The sequence below is a fragment of the Hypomesus transpacificus genome, chromosome 14, assembly GCF_021917145.1.
Source record: "Hypomesus transpacificus isolate Combined female chromosome 14, fHypTra1, whole genome shotgun sequence".
NCBI classification, from domain to species: Eukaryota; Metazoa; Chordata; class Actinopteri; order Osmeriformes; family Osmeridae; genus Hypomesus; species Hypomesus transpacificus.
The window spans coordinates 12,318,377-12,345,859 of NC_061073.1; the positions used below are offsets into that span (position 1 = coordinate 12,318,377).

The window sequence follows — 27,483 nt, forward strand, 5'->3', positions numbered from 1 at the left end:
GACAAACTTCACAATGTTTTCACACACTGAATTGACATCAACCGTCTATCCCTGTGCAGCCAATCAGAGAAGACAGTTGCTGCATCACATTAGATCCTTAATCCAACTGACCAGTGAACTGCAATCTGACATCCCTGACATACCTGTGGATTCTGCTCCCACAGGTGAGTTTGAAACATACCCAGGGGGCAGGGTGGGAGTCCTGAACCCCAGATGGAGTCCCATTCACGGGATTGAATGTTAGGATCATCCACCGAGGAAAGGACCACCTGGCCATTTAAAAGATCAAATACAAATGGCGGATGAAATAAATTTGCCATCTAAAGATCAAATAGACTTGCAGAACGTATAACCTCTCTAACTTCCGAAGATAATGTACAATGAGTTTGTTATAGTGCCATCGTTTGTGAGACTACAGTTAACACAACCTACATCAATAGCAAAATGGTATTGAGCTAGCAGAATCACTGGAGGGCAACAAACTGTAGCCATTAACGCCTGGGTGGAAAATCCATTAACGTGTGTTAGGAGCAGTGATTTGGAAACTCTGCGACAGTGTGTGTGAGTGTGTGTGTGAAAGAGAGAGCATGTGAGAAACAAAGAGAGTGAGAAGGTGGGTGAAACATACTTTATCATGAAAATAGTTATTTTGCACAAAGCATCAATAAGAAAAGATGTGTGATTATTGTCAGTGTGTGTCCCCAAACCCCAAACAGCTTTTTTGTCTGATGACAGAAAGTGTGTATGCAGGTGTCCAGTGGTATAAATACATGAGTAACATGGAGGTCACCACACATCCATTACACACTGCCTCAAACATTGAAGATTTAATGCTCTCTACATAAAAAAGACAAAGCATTCCAGGGAGTGGTAAGTAACCAATAGATACATTCCAAACCTGGCAGGGGAGCCATTCCAAACCTGTTCGTTGGTTTTAATCTAATTACATCTTCAGCTAGCCCTGAGGAGCCATTGGTGGAAGAAGCAAAGCTTAACTTTTCAAAGTGTCAACAAAGTGGTGACCACAGCTTTGTACAGTGCTGTGGTTTAGCTTGAGACAGTGGAGCATTTTTATTCATCAGCTTCACAAAAAGTGGAGAAATACTGACAAAATGTAATAAAAAAAACAGATTATTAGGGAGAAAGGGGACGTCTCATTTACCTGATTAGGCCTGCTGTAAATTGTTGGTCACAGATCACACTCCTGTGGTCATAGAGAGAACTGCATACTGATCATTTTCAGTGAGGGTGTCGACAGAAGAAACCACTTCCTCAGATCTGTAAACTACTCAGGAGCATCTAAACTTCACTTTTATCACTTTCATACTTTACCCACCCACTTTGTATATTTATTTAAGAAACCTGTGGGCGATACCACCTGACACATCTTCAGGTGGTCACGTGGTCTTTGCACAGAACCAGTTCTTGTGGTGACAACAGAGTATTTGAAATATACTAGTATCACATTCCTTAAAGGCCAGAAACCTATTAGAATTCCCAGTGAAGGACCGCAAATATCACAAGATATGTGTTTTTTAATGTAATTTTGTTAATACTTTTTTACATGTTAAAGTTTAGCACGTTTAAAATAATTAAAAAATAAAAACAGTTCTTTTCGACTGTCAAAGATCCATTTTCTATATCTTATTAATACAACCATTTGTGAGGAATGAACACTTATGTAACAAAGGCACTATTATGTTGAAGTTATAGGCAAAATTTCATTGCCAGTATATTAAACATGTGAAGCTGTTGGCTGTGTTGGGGAAGAGTCTTTCCTAGAGTATATCAAGTTGTCTACACGGCTATCCATCATAACCTTATAAACAGGTGATGTAGCCGTCTATCCGGCTGGCTATTGCTTTGCGCAGGGATTCCACCGTCTCCAGCAACATGGAAACCTCATTGGCTTTATCCTCTTTGCTCTTGATGAAGTTTAGAATTTTTCCTTCCAAATCTGGAAATGTGACAAAGAGCATAACTCAGACTGTAAAAACTGAATGTTGTTTGAGTATTTTTTGTTATTAAACAGGGTGTGAATGGTTAAAGAATACTACACCTTCAATGTTTTGCATTTTATCTGCAACATCTTTTCTAAGTTTCTCTGCTTCCATTGTAATATTCTTCAGACGTGTACTGGCTATATCCTCAAGGTCCTGGTTAGTGTTTTTCTCCTTCAGTTCTTTAAACAAGTCTTCCACTTCTTGAACTCCCTGTTGAACCGCAAAAGCAAGGTCAAAATTGAAAAAACTATTGTTGAAAACATTTTGCAGCATATGATTAGAATTGGTAGATTGCCACAAATCCTGTGTTGTCGTTGTGGGAAAGAGAGTGAGGGCGATACGTACAGTTTCAGCATCTTTGGCATCAGCTAGAGCTTTGTCAGCAGCTTGTTTGGCCTCTTTTGCCTGTTCGCGGATCATCTCCATTTTCTTTTTCAGTGCTTCAATCTCCCCTGGCAAGTCCTGAAGTCGAGTGGTATTTAGCTTTGCCTCTGTGTCATTCAGTTTGGTCTCAATCTGTTGACCACAATGAACACACAGTGCATTGACCTCAAGATCAACAGTTGACTGGATTCATTTGTGAATGGATTGGATGAATGGATATACACAATGAACGACAGACAGATGGATTGAGGCAAGGCTGGATGGATCTCATTACCTCTGTGATCTGAGTCAGACTCATGTTCTTGCTGTCCTTGGCGTCCTCCAGATCTTTGTCAGCCTTGTCCTGGGCTTTCTCGGCATCATAAATCGCTTGCTTAATGTCTTTCACATCAATATTCTTGGTTCTGTTCCTGGAAACCCATCAACAATCCGTCTTTAGAGTATGTTTCTGGTTGGTGACATTCAGAAAATCTAATTACGGTTAATATATTCAATATTGACACACATTGCTAAATCTAAGTGTAGAAGAAACAATTACAGCTAAAGGACTCTACTAAAAGGGAAATACTACTAGCTCTAATAAGAATGCTAGTGCTAGAGCACAGTAGCATGTTGTGAAATTGTACTCCATATGCTAACTTGATTTCCAGGGCCTTCTCCAGCAGTTCTTTGGCGGTTTTGGCTTGGCCCTCCAGCTTTTTCAGATCCTCCTGGAAGTTGGTGACATTGGAGAGCTTGTCCCGGATGTTCTGGATCATGTCCCGGATTTCATCTGGAGTGCCTGGCAGCTGGATGGCTAGCACTGCCTCTGCTAAGTTCTCAATGTCTTCTGGTGCCACCATGTCATCTGTTGGTGAAAAATGTCCCTCAAAGTAAAGTTCATGAAAGGTAATTTAATGCTATGCTAGTTTTAGCCACGCCCTTTCTAGACAAACTCCTTTAAAGGCAAAGAACCATCTAATGTGACTGTCATTTACAAGGACTTAAGGTGGACATTGGCTACATCGTTTCATTTATATCAGTAACCTGTCAGGTAGTCCTAAATGCGTCCGCTAAATGCATGAATGTAAATGTAGTCCTCAATCTCATTTCAAGACAGTGTAAAAATGACTGCCACACTAACCTGTCAGGTAGTTCTTGACACGTTTGATAAGGTCTTTAGTGTCATTTTTCTCTTTCTCAAACTTCTCCTTGGTGTCACTGATCTTTTTCTTCAGTTTCTCAGCCTCATCCTGGGTGTCCTGAGTCATCTGTTTAGCTGTGTTGAGCTGTTATAAGACGGACTAAGACTTAGAGATATAGGCAACTGATTTAAAACACACGCAGAAAGAAAGTAAATGTGCAGTATTGTAAATGGAATACTCCGGAAAATGTATTTCATTTTCGTATTTTACGAGTGAGAAAATAATCAGACGTCATTGGACCTAAATTACACACATCACCCAAACTAGAAAATAGAAGTGTTACACTTTATTTTATCTTTCAGTGGACGATGATCTTGCCTTTGTCTTGGAGTCCCGCAGTTTGTGGAGGAGGTTTAGGATGTCGTTTTCTACTTGCTCGGCCATTTCCGTGGCATTCGCGCTCACAGGGACACTTCCCTTGCAGGTGGGACCTCCACATTCCCGGAGCCCCAGGGCATCTCGACACAAAGCACCCCCACACTCTGATTTGGAACATTCCGTGTCGCCGGGTTCTCCACAGATCTTCACGGAACATCAACAAAATCAAACAAACTTCTTCTAACAACATTTATAACAAACAGAAGTGCCCAAACGTCAGAGCATCTGTCACATTTATTAGAGGAACTAAATGACCAGCTTTCATACACCTGGAAAGCACGGTACGAATGAACACTTTGTTAACCAAATCATTGTCACCCATAAATCAGGAATATGGCATGTAACCAAATGATATTGTGGCCTCCATATTCTAGATCTGTGGTCCCAATAGTGTAAACAGAATAGACATACTCTGAAGAATCAATACAGCACTCACCTTTCCATTGAGCCCTACAACACTCAGGGCTTTGACCTCGTTCTCCAGAGGCCCCATGTCTCCGCTGCTGTTGCAGCTGGACAGTTTGTCTTTGACCTTCAGCCGCGTGTCCATGGAGTCTTCTAGGGCCTTGTCAGCAGCCTTCACCCGCTTCTCATCAGCCATGTATTCCTTATGGAGTTTCTTGATCTCATCAAGGACCTCTGGGTCAATTTAAAAATTAAACATACATGAGCTTTGCACGAGCCCCACGTGAGCATGAGTTATAGAAGTACATTTAGATCAATACTTTTCAATCACGTTATGAAACGTTCTAAATGTACATTTGGATTTCTGAAAAACTGTTGAATGTTTTTCCTTGATTAGGAGGCTTTGTAAACAACAACCAGTCAACACTTTGACTGGGTAAGCAGCATATGAATTACCTTCCTGGGGATAAATAATGTTGTTTGATTTGAACTGAACAACAACAACAGGACAAGCAATTACCTTCTAATTCCTCTGGATTCACTTCTGGGTCAGTGGTAAGCTTGTCCCTCAAGTGGTCCATCAACTTCTTGAACTCGTGGCGGATGTTGTCAACCTGGGTGTCCAACAGTCTGGTTGGGTCAATGATGATGGCGTTGGGGTCAATGGTGTCTTTCAGCTTCCTGTGAGGACAGAAACGAGGTACAAAAGATTACCCACATTTATTTTATAGAGAAGATTCATATTTCCTAATTTTCATATACACATCCCTGAAAATGAAATCAACATCTTGACAATATGACAAAAAAAAACAAGCTGGTTGAACATTATCACTAGAATATGTTGCCTGAGGACTATAACATCAATATTTCTTGGAATAAAAAACCCAAGCTGTAGGAAGATTTTCCTCACTCGATCATCTGAATCAGCTTCTCCACCTTCTGCACCTGCGGCTTGGCTCGTCCCGTCAGGTTCGCCAGCGACTCCAGCGCGGCGTGCATGTCCATAATGCGCTTGGTCCCGGCCGGCTGCTGGTGCACTCCCGGGCGAGGGATCAGCGTGCGCATCCTCTGGGCGGCCCGGTGGACGTCGGTGACGTCATCTTGCCAGAGGGCGACGCAGGGGTGGCAAGGGGCACAGGCGGGGAACGCGGTGTGGTACCCGGGCGCACACTCGTCGCAGAAGATTCCGGCCACGCCGAGGCGGCACAGGCACTCCCCCGTGGAGGCGTCACAGGCAGGACGCTCGGTGCCCTCCATGTTACAGTCACAGGCTGCGGTCAGCGCACCAGACAAGCAGCCACACCACATCAGTAACGAGCAGCGACGTTATTATCCAGAGGTGTACAACAGGTGTCTCCCAGTGTTTGTTGTTACTTACAGACGCATTGGAGGTCAGGGTTCCCAAAGTGATTCTCCCCACACTCGTCGCACTGTCTGCCTCCGAACTCGGCACGACACTGGCACTGACCGCTCACCTTCAGAGTTCAAACAGAGGGGTTTTGAAACAGGGTGGTGTTGACAGTAATATGGACTAGTCAGCTATGCAAAAGGCCCAGTCCTTGCCTTGTCACAGACGTTGTTGAGAGAGTTTCCAGGGTCGCATTTGCAAGGTTGGCACCCTGATGCCCCCTGGAGGTTCCAGTAGCCGTCGGCACACTCATCACACAGCTCGCCCATCGCTCCAGGCCGGCACGGGCACTGCCCTGTCTCAGAGTCACAGAAACAGGGGCTTCCCAGTGGGCACTGGGTCACTTCGGTACCCCGCGGGTCACAGGAGCACTCTGAATACACACACACGCACACACACACACACGTATTTCAGCATACAAGACACCAAAAAGGCACACACACACTCAGAAACACACGTAATCAAATTAATAGCAATATGCATTTTTCCGCCAACGTTACTATTACAACTAAATTGTGTTTGGTCTAGGACTTAAATGTAAACGTACAAGATTGTCTGCACTCTGACTCAAAGGCAATACATCTCTAACGTGTCTCAACTGTACCTTTGCAGTCCTGGTCCACAGCGCTGCCATAGTAACCAGGCTTACAGCTCTGACAACGTGGTCCCTGAGTGTTGTGGAGACAACGCATACACTCCCCTGACACGGCGTCACACGCGCTGCTGTCCTCTGGGTCGATATTGTTGTTACATGGACACTCTTGGCAGAAAGCGTTTGGCCTTTCGAGGTCACCATAGAAACCGGGGATGCAGGAGTCACAGCGTGACCCTGGGGGGGAAAGGGGTCATGAGAGTACAATACATACACTACACACATTTGAATGCACAGCAGCTGGTTTTCGAAATACTATTTTAGTTTTGTTTTTCATTACCGTGGATAGTTTTCATCACACAGATGCTGAACATGTGTGCCCACCCCACACCCTACACACACACACACACACACCCTACACACACACACACACACTCCTACCTTTGTGTCCAGGCAAGCAGTCGCAGGTCAGACTTCTGGACTCCGGGTTCTTGGAACAGGAGCTGGCAAAGTGTCGCCCACTGGCCTGAGTGTCGGGACACAGACAAGGCTCACAGGGTTCCCTGGAAACCGGGTCACCATAGTAACCCTCCACACACCTGAAACATTTATTTACATTTAGATTTTCTTTCTTTTAACCAGGAGAAAGCCATTGAAACATAAGATTTTTTGTTTCATGATCGCAAGACCCGGAGACATAGGCTGCTAGCTTACAATCTAACATGTAGATGCTTCTAAGTGTGGTATAAAAAGCATTCCACACAATACAAAAACAAGTAACTGTATATGAATACTGTAATTATATAGATATCCATATATAGACAGATAGATGGATGGACGGATGGAATGATATATCCTTGAGGGTTTAGGTTGGTTAAGGGGCAGTTCTATGGGCCTATGTGAAGCCCTCTGTGACATTGCTTGTAAAAAGGGCTATACAAATACATTTTGATTTGATATAGAAAAATTTCTAGGTCTTGTTCCCTCCGCACCTTTCACAGTTGTCTCCAGTGGTGTGTTCCCGACAGTCCAGACAGGCTCCGGTGTCGGGGTGGCACAGCTCCGCCTGCCCGTTGCACTCACAGGGCCGACACAGGGGGAAGCCGTAGTACCCCGGCTGGCAACGGTCGCAGCGGCGCCCCGACACCTCCCGCCGACAAGGGCACTGACCTCTGACCTGGTCGCACAGCTCCGAGACCGAGCCCTGGGGGTCGCACTCACATGCTGTGTGTGTGTGTGTGTGTTTGTGTGTGTTTGTGTGTGTGTTAATGGGAGGGATGAGAATACAGAAATGTTTTTTTTATTCTGTTTTGTTGTTCCATGGTAAGGCTTCTTCAAATGTTTTCCAAATTTCAAGCATAAATTGGCAGAAATGGCTTATGACACTTCATACAACTAAAAATACATGTACTACTCTGGATAGAAACTCTAGCTGTTGCCGTGGAAACATACGTCTGCAGCCCTCTGGTCCGAAGCCGAAAGTCAAGGGGGCGCAGGAGTCACAGCAGCGTCCAATCACATTGGCTTTACAGTCGCACACCCCACCAAACTTGCTGCAGTAGGGGCCTAGTGAACCCTGGTGGTTACACCTGCAAACTGCAGATACAAGTCCTCATTATACATTTACACAGAATCTGTAATGAACCCCACTATGCTGAAATGTACTGAAACCATAATTAACTTCCCAATACATACATGTATAGTATTAGTATAGCCTATGGAATTATCATACAGAAAATGTATTCTTTTCAAGCAATATTGCAAAAGTTCAGCTAGCCAATCAGAGGTACAGTTGAGAATTCTGACAGGAAGAGATTGTGCCCATGGGGACAATATATAACTTGATCAGGTACTTAGAATCTAGGATTACTGGAAGGGTTTGTAACTCGTCCATTTGAATTGAATGATCCTCTGCCCACTTACCCATGGCCCCGTTGTGGATGCGGGCGGACAAGCTTCCTATGAGGCCCTCGCACACCTCAGGCAGCGTCTGCTGCTGGGCCCCCGCCGACAGCTCCACGCAGCGGAGACGGCTGAAGGAGTCCAGGTCACTCTGGGAACAGAAGTCCTGCACAGACGCCATCTTGGGGACCAGGCCCATCTAGAACAGGAAGGAGGCTCGGTGGAGTTGGGTTTGGTGTGACTGCTAGGAGCAGGTCCAAGAGTGTCTGTCCCCGCATTTGGAAATGCAATGTTTGCCAGTCGACAAATATGAACTCACATGATGTTCTTTCGATTATATCAGCTTTACCAAAGAGAAGCATGTATTGACCAATTCTTCTAAATGTATAATCTTAATGAGGTTACCATATTAACATCAAATCAGCTCAAACTACTTCAGATATTCTTACTGAGTCGACAAGTATGTGTGAGCTTGACTGAGGATCGGAGTTGGGCTGCTTGGCAAAGGTGATATCGATGTAGTATCTTCCTCCGTTGTTCAAACACACCGGTGTATCTATAATCGCAATTCTAAAAGGGACAAAGACAAAGTATTCCAGGATTTTTCATTGACAACATTGTTGGTGATGTATTGATGGTGTGGTAAGATTTGTTTCAAACCTGGCAACCCCGGGTAGTGAGAGTGTTTTGGTTCCTGTGGGGTCAGTGATGCAGCCACTGTCTCCAGGAGACAGGGGGAGGATACTGACTGAAGCTACCCAGTCATCCAGAGACTAAAGAAGGTGACCAATGGTAAGAAGCTTAGTCTGTAAAACATGTCTTTAAGCTCACAAAACAAAACAAAACCAGAACTTATGTTTGATTTTGATTTCAAGGTGAGTATGTTTCTTTACTAACCTCTGGCTCATAGCGAATGACTAGCTGGTAGTCAAGGGAGGCTGGGAGGTTGTCAACGGTAAATCTAAGACCCGCCCCATCCAGAACCCTGACAAATCCCGGGCCAGTCCATGTTATTGGCGCATCAGCCGTCCTCTGTCGGGGCACAATCTGCAGAGCCGAGCCCGGGTCAAGTGGAATAGACCTCTGATGAAGCAGAACCAGAAAGAAAAAGAAAGAAAAAGAGTGCGGCAAGATCAAAGGTCATGGGTGAAGTTTCAAATACGTTACAATCACTATCTCAGGCTAGATACACGACTGTGATGCACAAAACTTTCACCTTAGCCCAACAATGGCCTCAACACCGGACCAAAGAACATTTTTAAATAGACCATCGTTTTTAAAGTACCTCCATGAGTCGGCAGAGGAAACGAAAGGTATTAGGATGCTCTTTGTCTGGGTTCTACTGGGAGCAGCTCATGTTCCTACACGTTCCATGTTCCTACACGTTCCATGTTCCTACCCGTTCCTGCCTTCTCCTGCGTGCTCGTCTCCTGGTTCTCCTCACTAGGACGATCCTGCCGTTGCTGATTTTGAAGTCGTAGCCCTGATCCCGGTAGTACTGCTCACATTTGGGCAGGCCTGTAGGGTTCAGCTGGGGGACGGACCATACTCACATGTTTGACATACATAAACAAACACACAAACACACACGTGCCCACACACAATCATGACGTACACACACACAAGCACATGTTGATCGTTCAACGTGTGCCCACACATGTTGAACACTACTAAGCTTTTTCCCACTCCCAGAAGTCCAATGTCACATCTGGGCAACTGACCAGAGGAGAGGACGTCTGACCCTCCAGTGGAGCAGCATTCTCAGCCTCAAACAGGAAGTAGTCCAGTGGAGCAAGGAAGTGACCCGGGGCAGGGTCACTGCAGCCCTGCCCCACCATGTTGGGTAAGCACTGGCACTGGCCATCTACTGATGAACAACTGTGCATGCGTGGGTAGTAAGACAAAGGGGAATGAAGTTCACATGAACTTAACATGAAACATCATGACATTGTCTAACATACAGTAATACATGTCATGACGTCTCAGAGCTGGTATTTTCTTGTTGTGTGACATACATGCTGCTGTAGGCTCCTCCTATGTCACAGTTACAAGGCATGCAGGTGTGTACAGTGTTTCCCAGACCCCAGTGACCTGACTGGAGAGAGATAGGGTCAGAACATTCAGAACGGACAACCAATGTTCATAAGCTAACAAACAATATTCATAACATGTTCAATTCTCTAGTGAAAACTATTATTTTCCTTATGCCCCCAGAAAGAAAGAAAAATTTCTGAGAGAATAACTATGATACAGCATTTGTCTCACCACACACTGATCACACAGGGCCCCAGTGGCGAACTGTTGACAAACACACTGCCCCGTTTCCTGGTCACAAGGGTGTGGCGTCAGGACAATACCCAGGAAATTACACTGGCACCCTGGTGACAGACAAGCAGAAATTGTGGGAAAAGATAGGAATAAGCCGTTTAGGTTCCCAGTGTCCTCATTAATATGCAAAAAAAGATTGAATATAGATTTTTGCTCCATGAACTGATCTTTTCAAATCCAGTAATACATTACTGGTAATACACACCAGTAAGTTGCAACAAATAAGAGTCAAAAACCCTTTCTATAATCAGCAGATGTAATACATTAAAGCTGCATCAAAAAATAATCAAAAACCCTTTCTATCATCAGCATATTTGACTTGTGTCAGAGAGGCTGTGTTGTTTCCTACTCTGGCAGCCAGATGGGTCTTCCTGATTCAGGCCGTATAAGCCGTACTGACAGCGGTCACAGCGGTCCCCGTTCACATTCTCCTTACAGACGCAGCGCCCAGATACGGGGTCACACAGGCCGCCGGCCAGGGAGCCGGCCGGGTCACAGTCGCAAGCTGCAGAAGGAAACAACCAAGGTGAACGACAAAACCGTCGTTCACAGGTCCATGCTTAGAGATTCCAGCCTACATTACAGAGTGCCGCTCTTGAAAAAAGCGGACATAGCTTTGTGTTTTTGTGTTTGTGTTGGCCGGGTGTGTTTGTTTTCATGCATGTTTGTTTATGTCTGACTCACGGATGCACCCCTGGGGGTCTTCTACGGAGCGTTGCGGGTCCTGGTACAGGTACGGTCTGCACTGCTCACACTGGGGTCCTACACGGTCATGGCGACAGTCTTCACACACACCTCCACTAACCCCGCCGGTGGCCTGGTAGCGGGCCGCGTCGAAGTAACACGACTCGGAGTGACCATGACAGTTACACCCTACGGAGGGAGATGCGGGCAGTAGTAGGCAAACATCATTATGTGGTATTGTCAGTATTTGCAATGAAGAGATAAAAATATGATGTTTACGTAAGGAATATGGCAGGGGATGTGTACTATTATTGAAATACACTGGATTAAGGATCCCTCATGGATTGCAATGCAGAGCAAGTGCACTGATAAATAGTGGCCAACTAGGTTGAGTTTTGAAAGAGTTGGGGATTAAGTGCTGAGTAAAAAGTGAGGACATTACTTTGACAGACGTTCGGCCCATTTAGACCACCTGGCCTCCAGGGGGCGTCATTGTGGAAGTCTTGACATCTCTCACAGTTTGCGCCTACTGTGTTGTGCTCGCACACACATCGACCGTGAACCTGGTAGAAAACAATAACGACCAATGTAACAGCCGTAGAAAAATACCATACACTGTTACATTTCTATTTTTCCAGGAGCAGTTGAAGGATGCATTTAGTAAAGACAGTAATTGAACTGCTATTTAATGTCAAACTTGAACTCTCCATCCAGTATCCCCCTCTAACAAGGTTCAACCTACATATATTGTTTCAGCAGACACTTTGAACTAGAGCGACATACAAATAGTGCTCATAACGACCACAGCAGATGACTGCTGTAATGACACAGCACTTTTATGGTCAGTGGCAAAAAGAACAAACTGTATTACCTAAAAGGTAACATCCTTTATCCTCTGCCACCTTCCACACCTGACCCCAACCCAGCCCACTCCACCCTTCACCATGCAATTTCCCCCCCTGCCTGCCCCCTCACCATGCCAGGCTCGTTGAAGACATCGCCCCGGGTGCTGTCGACAGGCATACACTGGCTGGCGTGGCTGTTGCAGAAGCAGCTGCCGCGCACCACCATGTCATAGAGGGCGTAGTAGTACTTCTCCTGGGGGTTCCTGCGCTTGCGTCCCAGCAGCGTGTCGCCCAGCGTGAACAGACGGGTGAAGTTCACCCGCAGGTTAGTCATGGTGATCAACTCTGAGGAGGGATGGGACATGTCGTTAACGGAGGCCACTTGCGCACATGTTGGTGGAGGCATGGGCGAAATGGGATTGGCGGAGAGCGAGGGCTGATGGGAAATGTTGTTTGCCGAGTCCACTTGTGCACGTGCACATTTGGAAGTAAATATGACAAACCTTGAATATGGGGAGCGTAGGGATCTTCTATATCAAAGCTTGGATCCAACGCCTTGAGCACAACCTGTTATGGAAATCCAGTTTGTGAAGTTAGCTATCAAGTATACAAGAAAATGAATGTGTGTATGACTGTGAGGGACACACATGTCGCTGTTTGTGCATCACTTGCACGTGAAGAAATGTGCGTGTATGCATGTATTCGTGCCAGGTGCATGTGATGGAATGTGTTTGTGCTGCTTGAATATGTGCACAGTACGTGCATGAATACATATGTGTGTATGCACTTGCGAGGGAAACGTGTGTGTCGATGAGCTGTTGTCTGTGTACGCGTCATCACCTCCCCGTCAGTGGAGGGCTGCGACCCAGAGTAGCGTCCGTCACAGACCACATCGTCCACGCTGTCGGGCAGCTCGGCAGACACCCAGGGGAAGCTGGCAGCACAGTCCTCCGCAAAGTAGCGGAACACCTTCCACGTCCGCCCGTAGTCCTTTGACCTTTCCACCAACATGGCGACAGGGCGGAAACTCTGGAGAACAGCAAAGGGGTTTGAACACTTTAGATCCGGGTGCTTGTAATTAGAGTTAGACAATAGGCAACAAGGCTTACTAATTTAGTAAGTCTTGGTAACACATGTTTTAATGTTGATACGCTTTCTAAAACATTATGCATGTAGAAGGTAAACACAGCAGATGATCACAGATATAAACACACAGCTCTAACAGTATCATGCGAAAGACGATTCAGGTCCTATTGTGGCAGTTTGTGCAGTGCTCGGATGGTTATTTGTTTCAAAATGTTTTGCTGTCAATCGTGTGACTGATAACTAGGTTGGATGTGAGTCTCGGCTCATGTGTTGTTACCTTGAAAGTCAGGACGAGGTGGCTGAACTGAAAAATGGTCTCCAGGTTCATCTGAATACTGACATCCTGAATACCTGTGAATGCAATTATGTTCTGATTAGATTCTAATCTTGGTGGCTAGTCTTGTTTCTCAGTACCGTTCAAGTGGATTTCAAAGGGGTTCATCAGAGCCTGTGTGCTGTTGGGAAGTTCTCCAGGATATGTCATAAGAGCACAATATCCATCAACAGACGTATCCGTCTTCTAAATCTCTGTCTCAGGTCATGTTTGTACTCGATCCAAAAATGTGAACCGCATACAGACCTGTCTGCAAACAAATGGGTTTCGTTTCTGAGAAGACACGCACCGTTCTCCGACTGCCACCACTTCATCCTGCGCTGCGGCTCAAAGGTGGTGATGACGTTCTCTATCTGGTGGCTCCTGGGGTTGGTGACAAGGTTATAGGGCTGACGGGAGTCACATGTAAAGCACTTCTGCTCCTCCTGAGAGAGAAAATATATACGAAAATTATTCTTACGTTTTGTTCCTACCCCCACATATATCATGGTTTTAATATTCTGTCCACCCTTGGTCCTGCAGTTCAAAGGTCACTGGTGGTTTATTGCTATTGCCCCTAGCATCACTCACCCTAATTGAAGAATGTGACCTTGGAACATCAACACTTTGACAGTGACGTCAATGCAGATACTTATTTTAACAAATCATTTGCAAGGAGAAAAGATTTGAACATGTGATTGAGTCACATTTTGGTCAAGCAATTAGTTCTCATAAACCCAAAGCAACGCTTGTGGATGCCTGAACAAGAAGCTTGGTGCCTGCCATTAAAGGCATAAATCACACAGAGGTATACATCCCATATCACCTCAGTGTGATGGCGTGTGAGGACATGTGCTCCCCCAACAAAGGAAATCCCATTAAAATAACTCAACACACTCAATGAGCTGCATGGGATGAGGTCCTGCAACGCCTCATGGGATTTCCTTTTGAATATCGTAGGGGGAAAAAAACACTACAAAAGGCATATGCAGAATACATTCTTGTTGTTAAACAAGGGGGGAGGAGAGTGTGTGTGTGTGTGTGGGGCGGGGGGGGGGGGGGGGGGGGTCAGATGGCGAGGGAGAGAGTGCTGAGAAGGAAAGTTGAGAGGAAAAAAAAAGAGTTGGAGAGCAAGAAAGCTGAGACAGAGAGAAAGAAAGTAAATCAATTAAGATAGAGCAACTTGAGATGGAAGTCTTAGAGGAAGTACTGGTGTCAGGGAAGCAGAGGTCAACATGGAGGCCCAGTGCACAGAACGTAGTGTGGGTGAGGTGGGAAGGAAAACCAAGGTAATGACCATATAAATGTGGCAGATCAAGACTTGTCTCCAGTATGAAGCATGTTCAGGGTGAGCCAGGGAGCTGTCATTGCGTACTTGTAGATCCCCAGAGTACGTTTCCGAAAGGAATGTGTGTGTCCTGCACTGTCAGTCCTGACTGGAAGATCAGTGTGTCGCTGAAGGAGGGCTGTGATTTTAAGAATTTGTTGAAATGTATGACTAATGTATGACTATTCCTCATGCAAATTCAATGTAAGGAATTATACATTAATGCCTGGTTTGGAGTGATTAAAGAAGTTACATAACTGACTAAGTCAGGTAGTCTCACTAAATCAATAACAGAGCAACTTAACAGAGCACCCAAACATGGCAAATGCAGTCATTCTAGAAGCTATTTTATTTCATTTATCTAAATGCTAGATAAATTATCCTGAATAAGTATAAATATCTAAATACAGTTAGAGAAGAATAAACATAATTTATTACCTCACTGTAACTTATTGTCTGAGCACAAACATTCATTCATTCAGGGGCATTCCTTGAGTATTTCAAAAGCAAGTACTCTAACCTCCAGGTAGCCAACGATGCAGTAGGGCTGAGGACCACCCAGGCCGCAGGTGGAAGAGGCAGACAGCTGAGCGGCCCGGCCCACCATCAGGTCCCCCAGCTGGGGGTTACAGGAGCTGCCCTCACACTCCCCCCGGGTCAAGGCCACATGCGCCACCACTGGGCGGGCAGGAGAGGAGAGGGAGGAAGATGGAGGGGCGAGAGGGAGGGTGAAATGAGATGAGATAAGAGGGATGAAGAGAACCTGGATTCTATCATGTTTCTTAATATTTTTCTGTCTGTATTACGTTTCTTTTTGTGAACCAGTTTTCCTTCTCTGTGGGATTCCTCCTTGAGATACACAAAGATAAACGTTTGGTAAAAAAACTATGAAAAGGAATTGTAGATGTTCACGAATTTATATCTTAGTATTGTGTCAGTAGAGGATGGTCTTTCCAGGGCTCAACATGTAGCACAGAGGGAGAAATAACAGAGCATCAGGGATGTACAGTACATCATACAATACATACTATACGTGTTGGCAGTATCAACACTGGAGCTAGTCAGGTATGCACTGAGGTTCCACATGTAATGGTGTTTGTTTTGGAAGGAGTCCTAACATCACAGGTAACAGAAAGATGGTGCTGAGTGTAGAACAAACGAAAGCATGCTTCCAACTCCTACACATGTGCCACTTACATAGTGCATAAACGCCATCATTATGTGTGCATTACAGGTCAGTGCTAAACATGTTTGATAACTACCCAGACGACACTCTGGTCCTTTTTACTTTCTAAGTAAACAGTTTAAAGAAATTATAGGTTTCTGCACTCCTGTAACTATACGGCAAGCTTTGCTGACACCTCTAATTAAGGGAAATAAGCCTTTTAATTAATTTAATTAATTTATATTTTTGTATATATATTTTATTTTATTTTTTAATTTTATTTTTTATGTATATTAACATTTGAAACCAGTTCCAAGACATAAACAACTATGAACTGTCTATACATAATCCACACAAACATTTCAGCCTTATTTTGGAATATTGGGAACAATTTGCAAATAGCCAAAGGTCTTTTGCTGACTGTAGAGAGCGAGTGCTAGCATGTGGAAATATTCTCCATCATCAGTGCTCGGCAAGTGATCACATGTCAGATGGGAGAAGAGGCTTCTGGGATCTGTAATGTCAACTGGGCCCTGCTTTCTGCCAAGAGCAAGAAGATTCTATCCTGCCCTTGTTGAAACAAATAGCTTTTGTGGATCTGTCTGTGTGTTTTTTGGTGTTGTTTTCCAGTTGCCAAACTATGAAGTGCCAAGGGTGTGAAGGGTACCAAGGTTGGGTGAACTTACACACGAGCAGGAAGAGTATTGTCGGCACCATGGTGAGGGTCATCTGCTGCGAGGTCCACATGGTCACAGAGAGAAAGAAAGAAAAGAAGAGAGAGAGGCATAATGGGCTGATTAGAGTTGACTGTGTGTATGTGTGTGTGTGTGTGTGTGGGTGTGTGTGTATGCGTTTGTGCAAATACTCTTTGGGTGGGGGGGTGCCTTGAGTCAGTAAATTGTCATCCAAGATATGAAGGGATTCAGTGAAACGTTTAACATGCTGAAATGTGTCTATTAGCATTCAATTATGTTGGCAGAAGATCCTATCAGTTCTTGGATTTAATTTTTAAAAATCCTACACTGTTTACTGAACTCAATAAACAAATGTCCAACTCCAGATTAGTATGGTATTATAAGGTGGTTGCTTGGGGTAGACAGTAGTATCCTGCTATATACCCTATTTGACATGCATCACTCAGTGACCGTAAAAATAAAACTTTGAATGGCTTCTCTATCGGTAACTTGGTAACCACATGTTGGAGGACTTTGTGGTTCTCTCATTGAGAACTCCTTACAAAGCCCAGAGAAAACAGGCCAAGAAGTTAAGCTATGGTAAATATGAACACATGTTTAGGCAATGCAGATGCAAATACAGTGCTGGTCTTGCTCCAGCGTGTGCGAAGGCAAACAGTCGGCAGTAGATAACGTGCCACAAAGTAGGGTGCACTGTGCATCAACAAGGACACACCGGAAAGTCCCCATTACTAAAAGCTTCCAAACTGGACTTGCAATGTCATATCACCTTCAGTAATGTGAGAAAACACTGAAACGCGATCGCTGTGCCTGTATTGCTTAGTGTGCTTCTGTGGGTCACCTTTGGTCCTCTGTCAACCTATTTCTATTGTAAGACTTAAATGTACAGAAGTAGCGACAGAATAATATGCCCATGGGAGTGGTCTGGAATGCACAGTACTGTATAGCACCCTGCTAAAAACATTTAGCCTCAAGGGATTGATGAACTTCCACAGAAAGGCATGGGCCCCTTGAGATAATTGTGCAGGGATTTACCATAGGTTTAGACTTGCTGTATGTACTAAATGCGTGTTGCAACTGTAAAAATGCCAGATTGGGCCGTGCAGTGCATAGGCATATCAACCAAGAAGTATTTTGTCTGATTGTATAACATAGTGCTACACATTACAGTATAATAGGATTATAGCGATCAATTACAAAATTCACCGGACATCAATGAATCAGCAATATTGCGGGGGTTTATATGCTGTAGTCAGCGTTTAGCTTGAATAAGAAGTCACTTGAGTATCTCACACAACACTTATTCCATAAAACACAAACTGTTCTCTCCTTCTGTTTCTCATGTTGCAGTGTACAGCTTCACACCTGTTGAGGGGGAAATGCTCTGTTCTTTTCCCCTGTATTCGTCTTCCAACAACATACTTCAATCAACTGATAAGCATTTGGAGACTCAACTCATTCGAGACAGCAAAACCAGATCTCTTTTATCAGAAAATCAACATTGCAGTTATTCCAAACGGAAGTAGCAGCAATCAAATCTAGATGTCTTTCAAACAATATCTGAATCATCTCAGATCCAAGAAATAACAATTTACTATACCTCAGAGATACCTGCTATGATATCCGATCCAAAGGTCAAAGACCAACGGTCTGTTACTATCCAACCATCACATGCAAGCAGTAGGCTACTGAAAGCAATCCACGTCTAGCATCCACGTTTTCACGCTTGTGCTTACATACTGAAATGACGAGACAACACATTGCAACTTGTGATTTGAAACCATTTTCTTTCTCAAACTGTATTTGGATTGCAGAATTACCGCAATAAATATAATCAAAGCAGGGTAGGCAAACAAATAGTTAGTACTCACTTGATGACGTTGGATTCAGACTCCAATGAACGGTAGCATGTGAAGGCACACCTGAGCTCTATGGAGAGAGTGGGACAAATGTAGCCTTTGGGTGTGCATATGTCTGAGAGAGAGAGAGAGAGAGAGAGAGAGAGAGAGAGAGAGAGAGAGAGAGAGAGGGAGAGAGAGAGAGAGAGAGAGACAGAGAGAGAGAGAGAGAGAGAGAGAGAGAGAGAGAGAGAGAGAGAGAGAGAGAGAGAGAGAGAGAGAGAGAGAGAAGGAGGGGAAGGAGTGGTGGAAGGAAGGAAGGAAGGAAGGAAGGAAGGAAGGAAGGAAGGAAGGAAGGAAGGAAGGAAGGAAGGAAGGAAGGAAGGAAGGAAGGAAGGAAGGAAGGAAGGAAGGAATGAGCAGGATTAGGTTTCATTCAAAGCTGATGTCTCTCTGACTAGGAGCTGGGGTAAAGTAATGTATGACAGGCTGGGGAGGGATTTACTTTGACAAAGACATGGAATGTATTGCTGTAGAAGTAGGCTCACCTGGTCTGTATGTTGTTTCCCTTACTTACACCATCAAACATGCTTAGTACAGCACAGTAGAATGTGCATTTCAACCTGCCCTTCATTGCAGGGCTGTGGACACAATTAAAAAAATAAGATATGGGAAAACACTCTAGATTTAGAAGAGATTTAAACTTTAAAGGTTTACTTAGAAAGACTGATTGCTAAAAAGCAAAACTGAAATACATGGATAACATTTAGAATAGAAAGTTGTAAAAATGTAGGTCTGTGATTTTGCATGACTCTTTGAATAGGCCTACATATTTCTAGGACATAAGGAAAACAATTGCACTGGTAAACAGATAGATAATGCTTTGATTGTAACTTAAAGGATTTGTGTAGATTATAGAAACCTCAGTAATCAAAATACCATGAAACTGTGATTTTACCAAATGTTATGTTGACCTTAAATTGTAAATATGATTACCGAATTGAATCAAAACATGAATAAACGTACATTTCATAAAAGCTACAAAATACTAGTTTAACAATGCATCTCATTGGGCGGTATACTTGCTTATAGGTATGCTTGGCTAGATCAAAGTGCATAAAGCTACGAGGGAGTTCACTGGAACAGCAAAATAGCTGTGGGTTTATTATATTTGACCATTGAGGAGCTGCCCTCTAGTGTTTGTAAAGTGCAACTCACGCATCTGTAATTCAAGTTTTCAAAACTGCTGTTGCTTACAGAAAATGCATAATCCTTCGAAACTATTCAGCAATAATAAAATCATTTCTTACGCTCACCACACCAAATATGCCAACAAGATAACTTGCTATTTATAATGTTATTTTAAAGTTTGGAAATTGTGCATATCAACGTTAGTCTATCATCATCACTCCTTCTGACTGAATTGCACTTTGGGCTACGTTGCTACAACAACCAGTTGACGTATTGCGCCATAATTTTCCCTTCAATCAAAAAGTATAAACGAATGAAATATATTCAATTGATCAATTGTGACTTGGGATAGGGTTCTACATTTTACGCACGCATATTGATTCATTGCCTTCTAAAAAGGGAATTAATGTGTCTTTGCAAAATACATAATTTTAATTTTAAAAGCCATAATGCCAGATTATGATTGCGTTGCAGGTCACATTGGAAGAAAAGCCGCTGAACTCGTAACTTTTAAAATCAGTGTAGCTGTGATGATGAGTAACAACGTGTAACTCCAAACTGTCGGAATATAAATAGCCTGCGTCGACGTAACTGTATATTGTCTATTTATACAGAAACGTTTCAACCTTTTTTGAAACATTTGTTTCATTACTGTCAAGTTGTTATCTTAACAAACCGCCAAATGACCTGAAACATTTTTGATAAGGCCTATCCTAGGATACTTGATACTTGACTCGTCGGATATGAAAATAGGCCAATGCCAATGATGAAAAACTTCAAAGACATTTCGTTCGTCAAAAAAATACTTTAGACTGATAATATACAAGTGACCTAATGTGCCTGAAATAATATCCTTTCTTCACAGAGCATGTAGCCTATGGCGCATTCCTCCAGTTGACGTCGAGGCACTAATGAATGTGTCTGACCCCTTTTCTCATCAATTCCATTTTTTTGTTTGTTATAAAAACAAATATTAGTCTAACAATTACACGACGTCCAAGATTAATTTTCAGGATTAAAGTAGGCTACAGCACTGTTTAGCAAGTAAAATTAAATTCCCAATATATTTTGGCAGCTGAAACAGCCTACAATGTGCTCCTTTTTATTAAAAAAATATGTAGGCTATGACATTTTATTCTCTTGAAAATGTAGAATATGTAGGCTACACAGCTCTCTAAAAAGATCTGTGTACTTGGCTTTACTCTAAAAGGCCCATGTCAGAGGGTAAAGTTGACATCGCGGAAGGGACTCCGACCACAAGAGTGATCTATTTCCCGTGATCTAAAATAAGGGATTTGAATCACGGTTGCATAGTGGAGGATCATGTCAAAATGCGTTGTGATCATAGTTTTCACATAGTGTGGTTGTGGAACTCGCCTGCAGAGATTACCACTGAGTAAAACCTCTCAGCCTGCGGTATTTTGCCATTTGAGTCGGCACAAGGGACTGCATTGCCCTGGCAGCTTATGTTTGACACTGTCAACATGTTGTCAGCATCTTGGTTTTCATGGCATCCAGGCAGACCTTGGGTGTTCCCAGCATGGCCCTGACTGTAGCAGATGAGGCACGACGCAGGGCCCGTCTGGTGAGGGGATACTGGGGCTGCAGGGGGCCAGTTTCCTGCGGGCAGGTGCCATTATGGACCCTTGGTTCACAGCAGGGGTGATGGTGAACACAAGGTGTAAAACATTCACGGTGGCCATCACTGAGGGGGAGGGGGAAGGGGGGGGTTGTGCTCCCTCTGGGAGCTGAAACTTTGGAGACTGCTTAAAGGGATAGCCACAGCCGCAAAACAACAAATGCGCACCTGTATGTACTAATCGACCTTACCTTTAATCCTTTCAACTCCTTATTGACTCCGGTCAGTCTGTGTCTAGCTGTATGATAAAGCTATGTTCCAGTGGCCACTGCACGCTTACCAAGCTTACACCAACGTTTAAACATATTCACCTTGAACTTTTTTGTTAACATACAAGAGGATATCCTTTGCTTTATTTCCAAACCTTCTGGACTAATGCCCAGTGATGATGCGATGACAATGCCAAGGAGGAACTGAGGCAGATGAACCTGACAGTGAGCCGCCAGTGAAACACACTGGAAGGCCACCCTGCAGTGCAGCATTCAACACAGAGGGTCACTGGAGGTATGACAACAAGCAACCATCTGCCAACCAGGCTCTCCCACATGCCTGGCATGGCAAACGCAGAAGGAAAATGGAACATCAAACCATGATCATTCTCTCCCTGTGTTTGTCTTTGTTTTGCCATTTGAACCTCATTGCATTGGACCCTGCTTTGGGTTTACTGTAGGATATATGCTAGAGGAAAAGAGGGGGTTGTTTTCCAAATTCACTTGTCCAGTGAGATGCCTCTGTCTTCATTTATTATAGTTGTAGTTTCATAAATAATGTATTTAACGCCATTTGTTTGTTATCAGTTGCTCGGCTCGTTGAAACCCTTCACTGACAGTAGAGGGTGATAGATGCAAGGATATGAGATGGGGCCGGGAGGTACCGTAAGAGACATGAAGCATCCCTCACAGTTAGGAAGATTTCTGTCAACTTTGGCTTTGAGATCTCAAATGCTTTTTTGAAACACTCAGTGAGAGCTGTACAAGCCCAAATGATTGCTTTGAATTCAAGTAAAGTTCCATCATGTTTTTATTCATCATGATTCACAAACGAACTTCCATTGTTTTGAGATAGCAGATGGAACCTTGTCTTCTCCTTCTGATCACAGTGATGTGATCGAATAGGTTTCGTGCATGCAGGTGAAGTTGTTTGTAACGTGTATGTTTTTGTGTGTGCACTTCTAATTTGCCTGAGATGGCCACCAGCTGTTGAAGGTGATCCTGGAGGCAGTGAGGAAAGGGGGAGAGGGCACAGGAAGTGCGAGGCAGGGGGGTGAGGTAGTGCAGGTGCCCAACATCTGGCTGAGGCCTCAGGGTTATCCTTGGGTGGATCTCAGACTGTGGAGTGACATGCCTAACCGTGCCTTACGGCGTTTGCATCATAGGCCCAAAGTCACAGTCAATTTACACTGACATACACTATGAGGCCCTAGTGGTACAGTACTGGTGTGTTTGTGTGTCTGTTGGGATGTGTGTGTGTGTTGCAAACATACATTTCTTGAACTAATAATGTGTAAACTTGTATAACTGCATGCTCTTATGGGTCTTCCCTTTTGGCACTTGTTTAGTTTTTTCACAATGTATGCTTCATGTTTTGGCTGCTTGCAATGTTTGGGACTACCTCGTTGTTATGATCAGTGACCTATGCTCTTTTGTAAAGCTCTCTCTTGGAAGTCGCTTTCGATAAAAGCGTCTGCTAAATGCATAAATGTAATGTAAATGTAACTCCAAGCTGTGTGTTTTTCTTTTCAGTGGAACAACTCATTGCAATGTGAAACTTGCTGTTTAAAAAAATGTTTCTTTTCTCCTTTTTTTATCGTACAGTATTTCTATTGCGATGCTATATTGTCTGTCAAGGACTTCATTTCTAAACCTGCGATAGCAGAGTTTTCTTCTGATTTCCAATAGGACAAACATAATAAGATCTGAGATAGAAATCATATGATCTGGACCCCACAATATCACATAAATGTACACTAACTATAGTCTACTCCTCGATCATTTAGATAGCTTACAAGGAGTGTCAGGTGTCTCTTATTGTCATTTTTCCCACTTATGAATTATGGAAGATAGTCCCACCTCAGCTGCAGTTCATCACTTTTTTACAATAGGGGGTCAATATTTTACACGACGGAGGACAGGTCCTCTTAGTTCTTGTGTGTGCAGGCACTAGTCACATTCAGCATAATACTAGGACTTAGCTCATCGATTTCAATTGTCTGAAAGTCTTGGGACTAGAAGCCAATTGTGTGGAAGCCACACATACTTTGCAATCTGCCCTCTGAACCTTGCCACTGACTGAACATGCTTCTATAATGGCTGAGATGCTTTCTGTTTATGGAAAAAGGTTGGAGTGGGGTTGGAACCATGAAGGGGGCTGTTCATTTCATGGTACAATTACTTGTAATGCACAAGTGTTACATAAAATGTTTTACATTGTCAAGTAAATGGTTTTACAACTGACTGATACCCAAAACATGGACTTAGTTTAAAAGTTAAAGAGATTAAAAGCCCTTTCAAATGCTGTATAAAGCAAAGCTTAAAACACTCGCTTTCCACTTCTGTGCATGTTTGATGTTGTTAGCCGCTGCAAACAGTTCCTCCAAACATGGATCAAGGGCAAATATTGTGTTCTGAAAGAAACCAACTTGAGCTGAATTTATACAATTAATATCTTGACGATAGCCTCGGATATTGTGTAAGGTTGTTTGGTGTAAATATTGTGAAGCGCCCTATTTGACACCGTTTAACTGGCTATTGACTATTTCGTGCTGTGAGAGAATTTAAATCGTATCCGCTTACATATGCCTATACCAGTGGTCTTCCATTTCTACTGTAGCCTGCTCTAAAATAACTACATTTAAAGACGTTAAATTACATGGATGATATTTGCGATTTTACCGAGTTTAAACGAATACCAAGAGCACTTGCTGGCTCGAAATTATGTGATTCTTGACCTGGAAAATAGATTCTGAACGATTATGGAAAAAAACACAGTTTGGAGTAGCAGTTGTCAGTTGTCCATTATAAAACTAGCTTTAATGAATAATTCTTCACAGCGCTTTGTAGCAAAGAAATGCAGCAGACTAACCGAAGAACACAACATCCTCTGAAAATACAAAGCCTAATGATTGAATAGCATTTTCAAATTCCTAAATAACTGTTTTTTTACCTGTGTATAAAAAGGAATTCCTTATGAATGTTTCGTTTGACATTCAAAGCTAAACAGGCCCAATATCATTTCCCCGCCACTTACGTTTTCTAGTTTGTTGTAATAAATAGATGTCTATTTATCTTACCAGATGAATTGCATGTTAAATATGTGTCATACCTTTCTTTAGTTCGTATGTTAAATCTTTACAAATATCAAGCCGAGTTTGACTCCTGACTTTACTGTCTCTCGCCATAGCCTCTGCTCTCTGTAACATTGTTTGATGTATTCCGTTTAACTGCGTCACTGTGTGGGCGGTTTGTCCGGGGTTACTGTGGAGGTGTCCAAAAGCGCCATAGTTCGAGTAACCCGTGAAGAGCGGGGACGTGTAATAAACGTGTCTAGAGAGCGCCGCACTCTGAGGAAAGGCCCGCGATGGTGAGGCAGCACGCACGGTGATGTCAGCGCGATGTCCAATTCCAGTGTTCTGGGAAGTGTCGCTAATTCCTTTACATTTGTCCGACGAAGTTGCAATCTCAACGAGCGACCACAGTTTGGGTTTGGGGGCAGAAGGGGGTGCGTGAATGACCGAGGCTGCATTGCTCGGAATAGGGTCAAAGGTGCGCCTCGGTGATGGACTGGCAGGGCTGAGTGACTCTGATATCCTCTCCACCCCAAGTTGCGCAGTCTGGGGGGACTCTGACACAGGCCCCAGTCTTTCAGACAGCCTTCTATCACCATGGTCTTTTATATCCGAATCTGTTGGCGCAACGTGGTCCATGTTACTGTCCTCCTGGTATTTCTCAGAAGCGATTCCCCCCGGATTTGGGTGGTGTCCAACTACAAGCAAAAAGATAAGGTCATGTTCGGATTACACTAATGCGATACGTAATTGCAAAAAGTAGGGACAGTTATAAATAGTATAATTGAATAACAAATATCTTATCACAATACTTGGCCTTAAGGTAGCCAATACTTGTATGGAATATTAATTAGATATGAATAATATTAGGCTAAATGTATCTGTGTTAATGTGTTACTAAGGCGCATAAGATCATTTTAATAAGACTATTTGAACAGGATCCAAAATAGTTTTTACGCACCTGTTTCTTTAGACCCAGTTTCCTCGGGGTGTTTTAGCGGTTCTTCATCCTCATCATTTCTCTCCAGGTCAATGTTGTCATCTTCCTCCTCATCCTCACTTCTGTTCCTGGGGGTCCATGTCATTTTATTCTCTTTCTTTAACCGCCTCCTGGCGTTTGCGAACCAGGTGGATACTTGGGTCAGAGTCATTTTAGTGATGATGGCCAGCATAATCTTCTCGCCCTTGGTCGGGTACGGGTTCTTGCGGTGTTCGTTGAGCCATGCTTTGAGAGTTGCCGTAGCATCTCTTGTTGCATTTTTACGGTATGCTGGGTCTCCATATGCATAAGGCCCTAGGGCCCCACCAAAAGGGTGATATTCTAAAGAACCGGTGATTCCTGACGACGGATCATATCCAGAACCCTTCAAGAGAGAGAGAATGTCTTTTTTTAACTGCTGATCAAAGTTTCCCGTTATCATAATCGTATGTGTGTTTAGGTTGAGATAAAACAAAAGTAACCTTGCAATTATAAAAACAAGGTAACAAAACAGGTAAGCTAAGCCTAAAAAAACCCGAATAGCGTTAAACAACTTTTTCGCCAAGGCATAGACATCTTGCAATAAGAACAGCTTAACATTTGCATATAGCATGATGTTAAATATCAACAATTTGTCATGTTCAATAGCCTACACATTTAACTTCAACGATATGTTAATTGCTTATTAATCAGCAGGGTTGACATTTTTTTTTAAACTTTTACGCACCGCTCACATTTGGGTTTCACGGATGTTACGGCATGCTGACCTTTTACTGCATTATTTAACATTACAGATTTTCCATAACTTTCAGATACCACGAATAATTTATACTTAAACTCACCACAAACGAATTCAATGAAGCTGCAGTTCTAGGCTCTCCGCTGTACTGAAGGTGAGAGTTGAAACCAGGCGACGAACTATTGAACGCAGATCCGGCGTACGGCGCGAAAGCTGATCCTGAAGACGACCGTCCAAGTTCCTCTGTCCTTGGTCCTAACAACATACTCGGACTAAACGTGGGGCAGGAATGTAGAGCCAGCGAAACCGACGGCTGGAACAGAAAGCCCTGAGGATACGCCATAGTGACTTCCAAAAGTTAGCCACTCTAGACTAGTGCGCTTTCGCCCAAGACGCGCTCACAGACGAGATAGACATTAAGAAAAACACATCTGAAGATTCTGATTTTCCCTCAATGTGCACGTTTAAGTGTGACAACTTCAATCAGTTAAGTACCATTTAAAACGATTTCTGCTTGTTAGATTTTTGGAGCTGCCAGTTGGGTGGGTTAGTCGACAGCAGCCTGCAAGCGCAACGCCTTGCGAATGTCGCCCTGCCAGATCCTGGAAATTGAGAGTTCTGAATCGAACGCGGTCCTCCTGAAAGGGGAGTCAGCGAAAGAAGAGCAGCCTCATTGTATTATTGTCAGCTCCACCCCCGTCAATACACACTCGCGCGCACACACGCACTGGTAGTAGAGTAAACGTAGTTTCAAGAGACTGATATTCATATGATCATATTAACAGTGTCCATTAATGCACTGACTCGGTGTCAAAATGTAATTGACTCAGCCTGGCTGTATGCCAATAGTTTTCTTTCAACTATTGATAACCCTGGCGTTAACAATTCCACCCGCTAACCGAGAGGGTTCGCTGTTTGTCCTGCCAAATGATGATTCTGACCTGGCTGTCAAACTTGCCATGTGTACTGAAACCAAGTCGATTGCAAAAAGCTTCGTTTTTGTGTGAATTCATTTTGTTATATATATTTTTTGTGATCTGATCTTTCTTTGATAAATGATCAGCCTATGATATCAGGCCAAAGCAAGCCCACACCATGATAGGCACGTCAGCAGT

At 43.6% G+C, this 27,483-nt stretch overlaps 2 protein-coding genes across 5 annotated transcripts; both read right to left on the minus strand.

Annotated features, from left to right (window-relative positions):
- Nucleotides 1-670: 670 nt before the first annotated feature.
- On the minus strand, nt 671-18,682 carry lamb4 (laminin, beta 4). 4 transcript variants are annotated; one of them, XM_047034032.1, is made up of 36 exons: nt 18,571-18,682; nt 18,300-18,438; nt 16,691-16,733; nt 15,360-15,517; nt 13,823-13,958; nt 13,477-13,550; nt 12,954-13,142; nt 12,617-12,680; nt 12,244-12,458; nt 11,711-11,831; nt 11,269-11,457; nt 10,934-11,089; nt 10,522-10,634; nt 10,272-10,351; nt 9,978-10,134; nt 9,656-9,787; nt 9,154-9,339; nt 8,917-9,029; nt 8,706-8,826; nt 8,278-8,455; nt 7,807-7,950; nt 7,347-7,578; nt 6,796-6,953; nt 6,367-6,591; nt 5,918-6,135; nt 5,733-5,829; nt 5,265-5,625; nt 4,875-5,035; nt 4,386-4,588; nt 3,890-4,093; nt 3,511-3,655; nt 3,027-3,234; nt 2,662-2,797; nt 2,349-2,519; nt 2,060-2,213; nt 671-1,957 (listed from the first exon to the last, which is right to left on the minus strand). In XM_047034032.1, the coding sequence occupies exons 3-36, from the start codon at nt 16,731-16,733 to the stop codon at nt 1,821-1,823; spliced, it is 5,379 nt and encodes a 1,792-aa protein (XP_046889988.1). In that variant the 5' UTR covers nt 18,300-18,438; nt 18,571-18,682; the 3' UTR covers nt 671-1,820. The 4 variants fall into 4 exon arrangements, with proteins under 4 accessions (XP_046889988.1, XP_046889987.1, XP_046889986.1 ...); XM_047034031.1 differs by having other exon boundaries at nt 16,691-16,736; XM_047034030.1 differs by lacking the exon at nt 18,300-18,438.
- A 5,855-nt stretch (nt 18,683-24,537) lies between these two features.
- On the minus strand, nt 24,538-26,868 carry LOC124476990 (iroquois-class homeodomain protein IRX-5-like). Its single transcript, XM_047034477.1, has 3 exons — nt 26,472-26,868; nt 25,612-26,014; nt 24,538-25,348 (listed from the first exon to the last, which is right to left on the minus strand). Exons 1-3 carry the CDS (start codon nt 26,709-26,711, stop codon nt 24,672-24,674), a joined length of 1,320 nt encoding a protein of 439 aa, XP_046890433.1. The 5' UTR covers nt 26,712-26,868; the 3' UTR covers nt 24,538-24,671.
- Between the last annotated feature and the right edge of the window lie 615 nt (nt 26,869-27,483).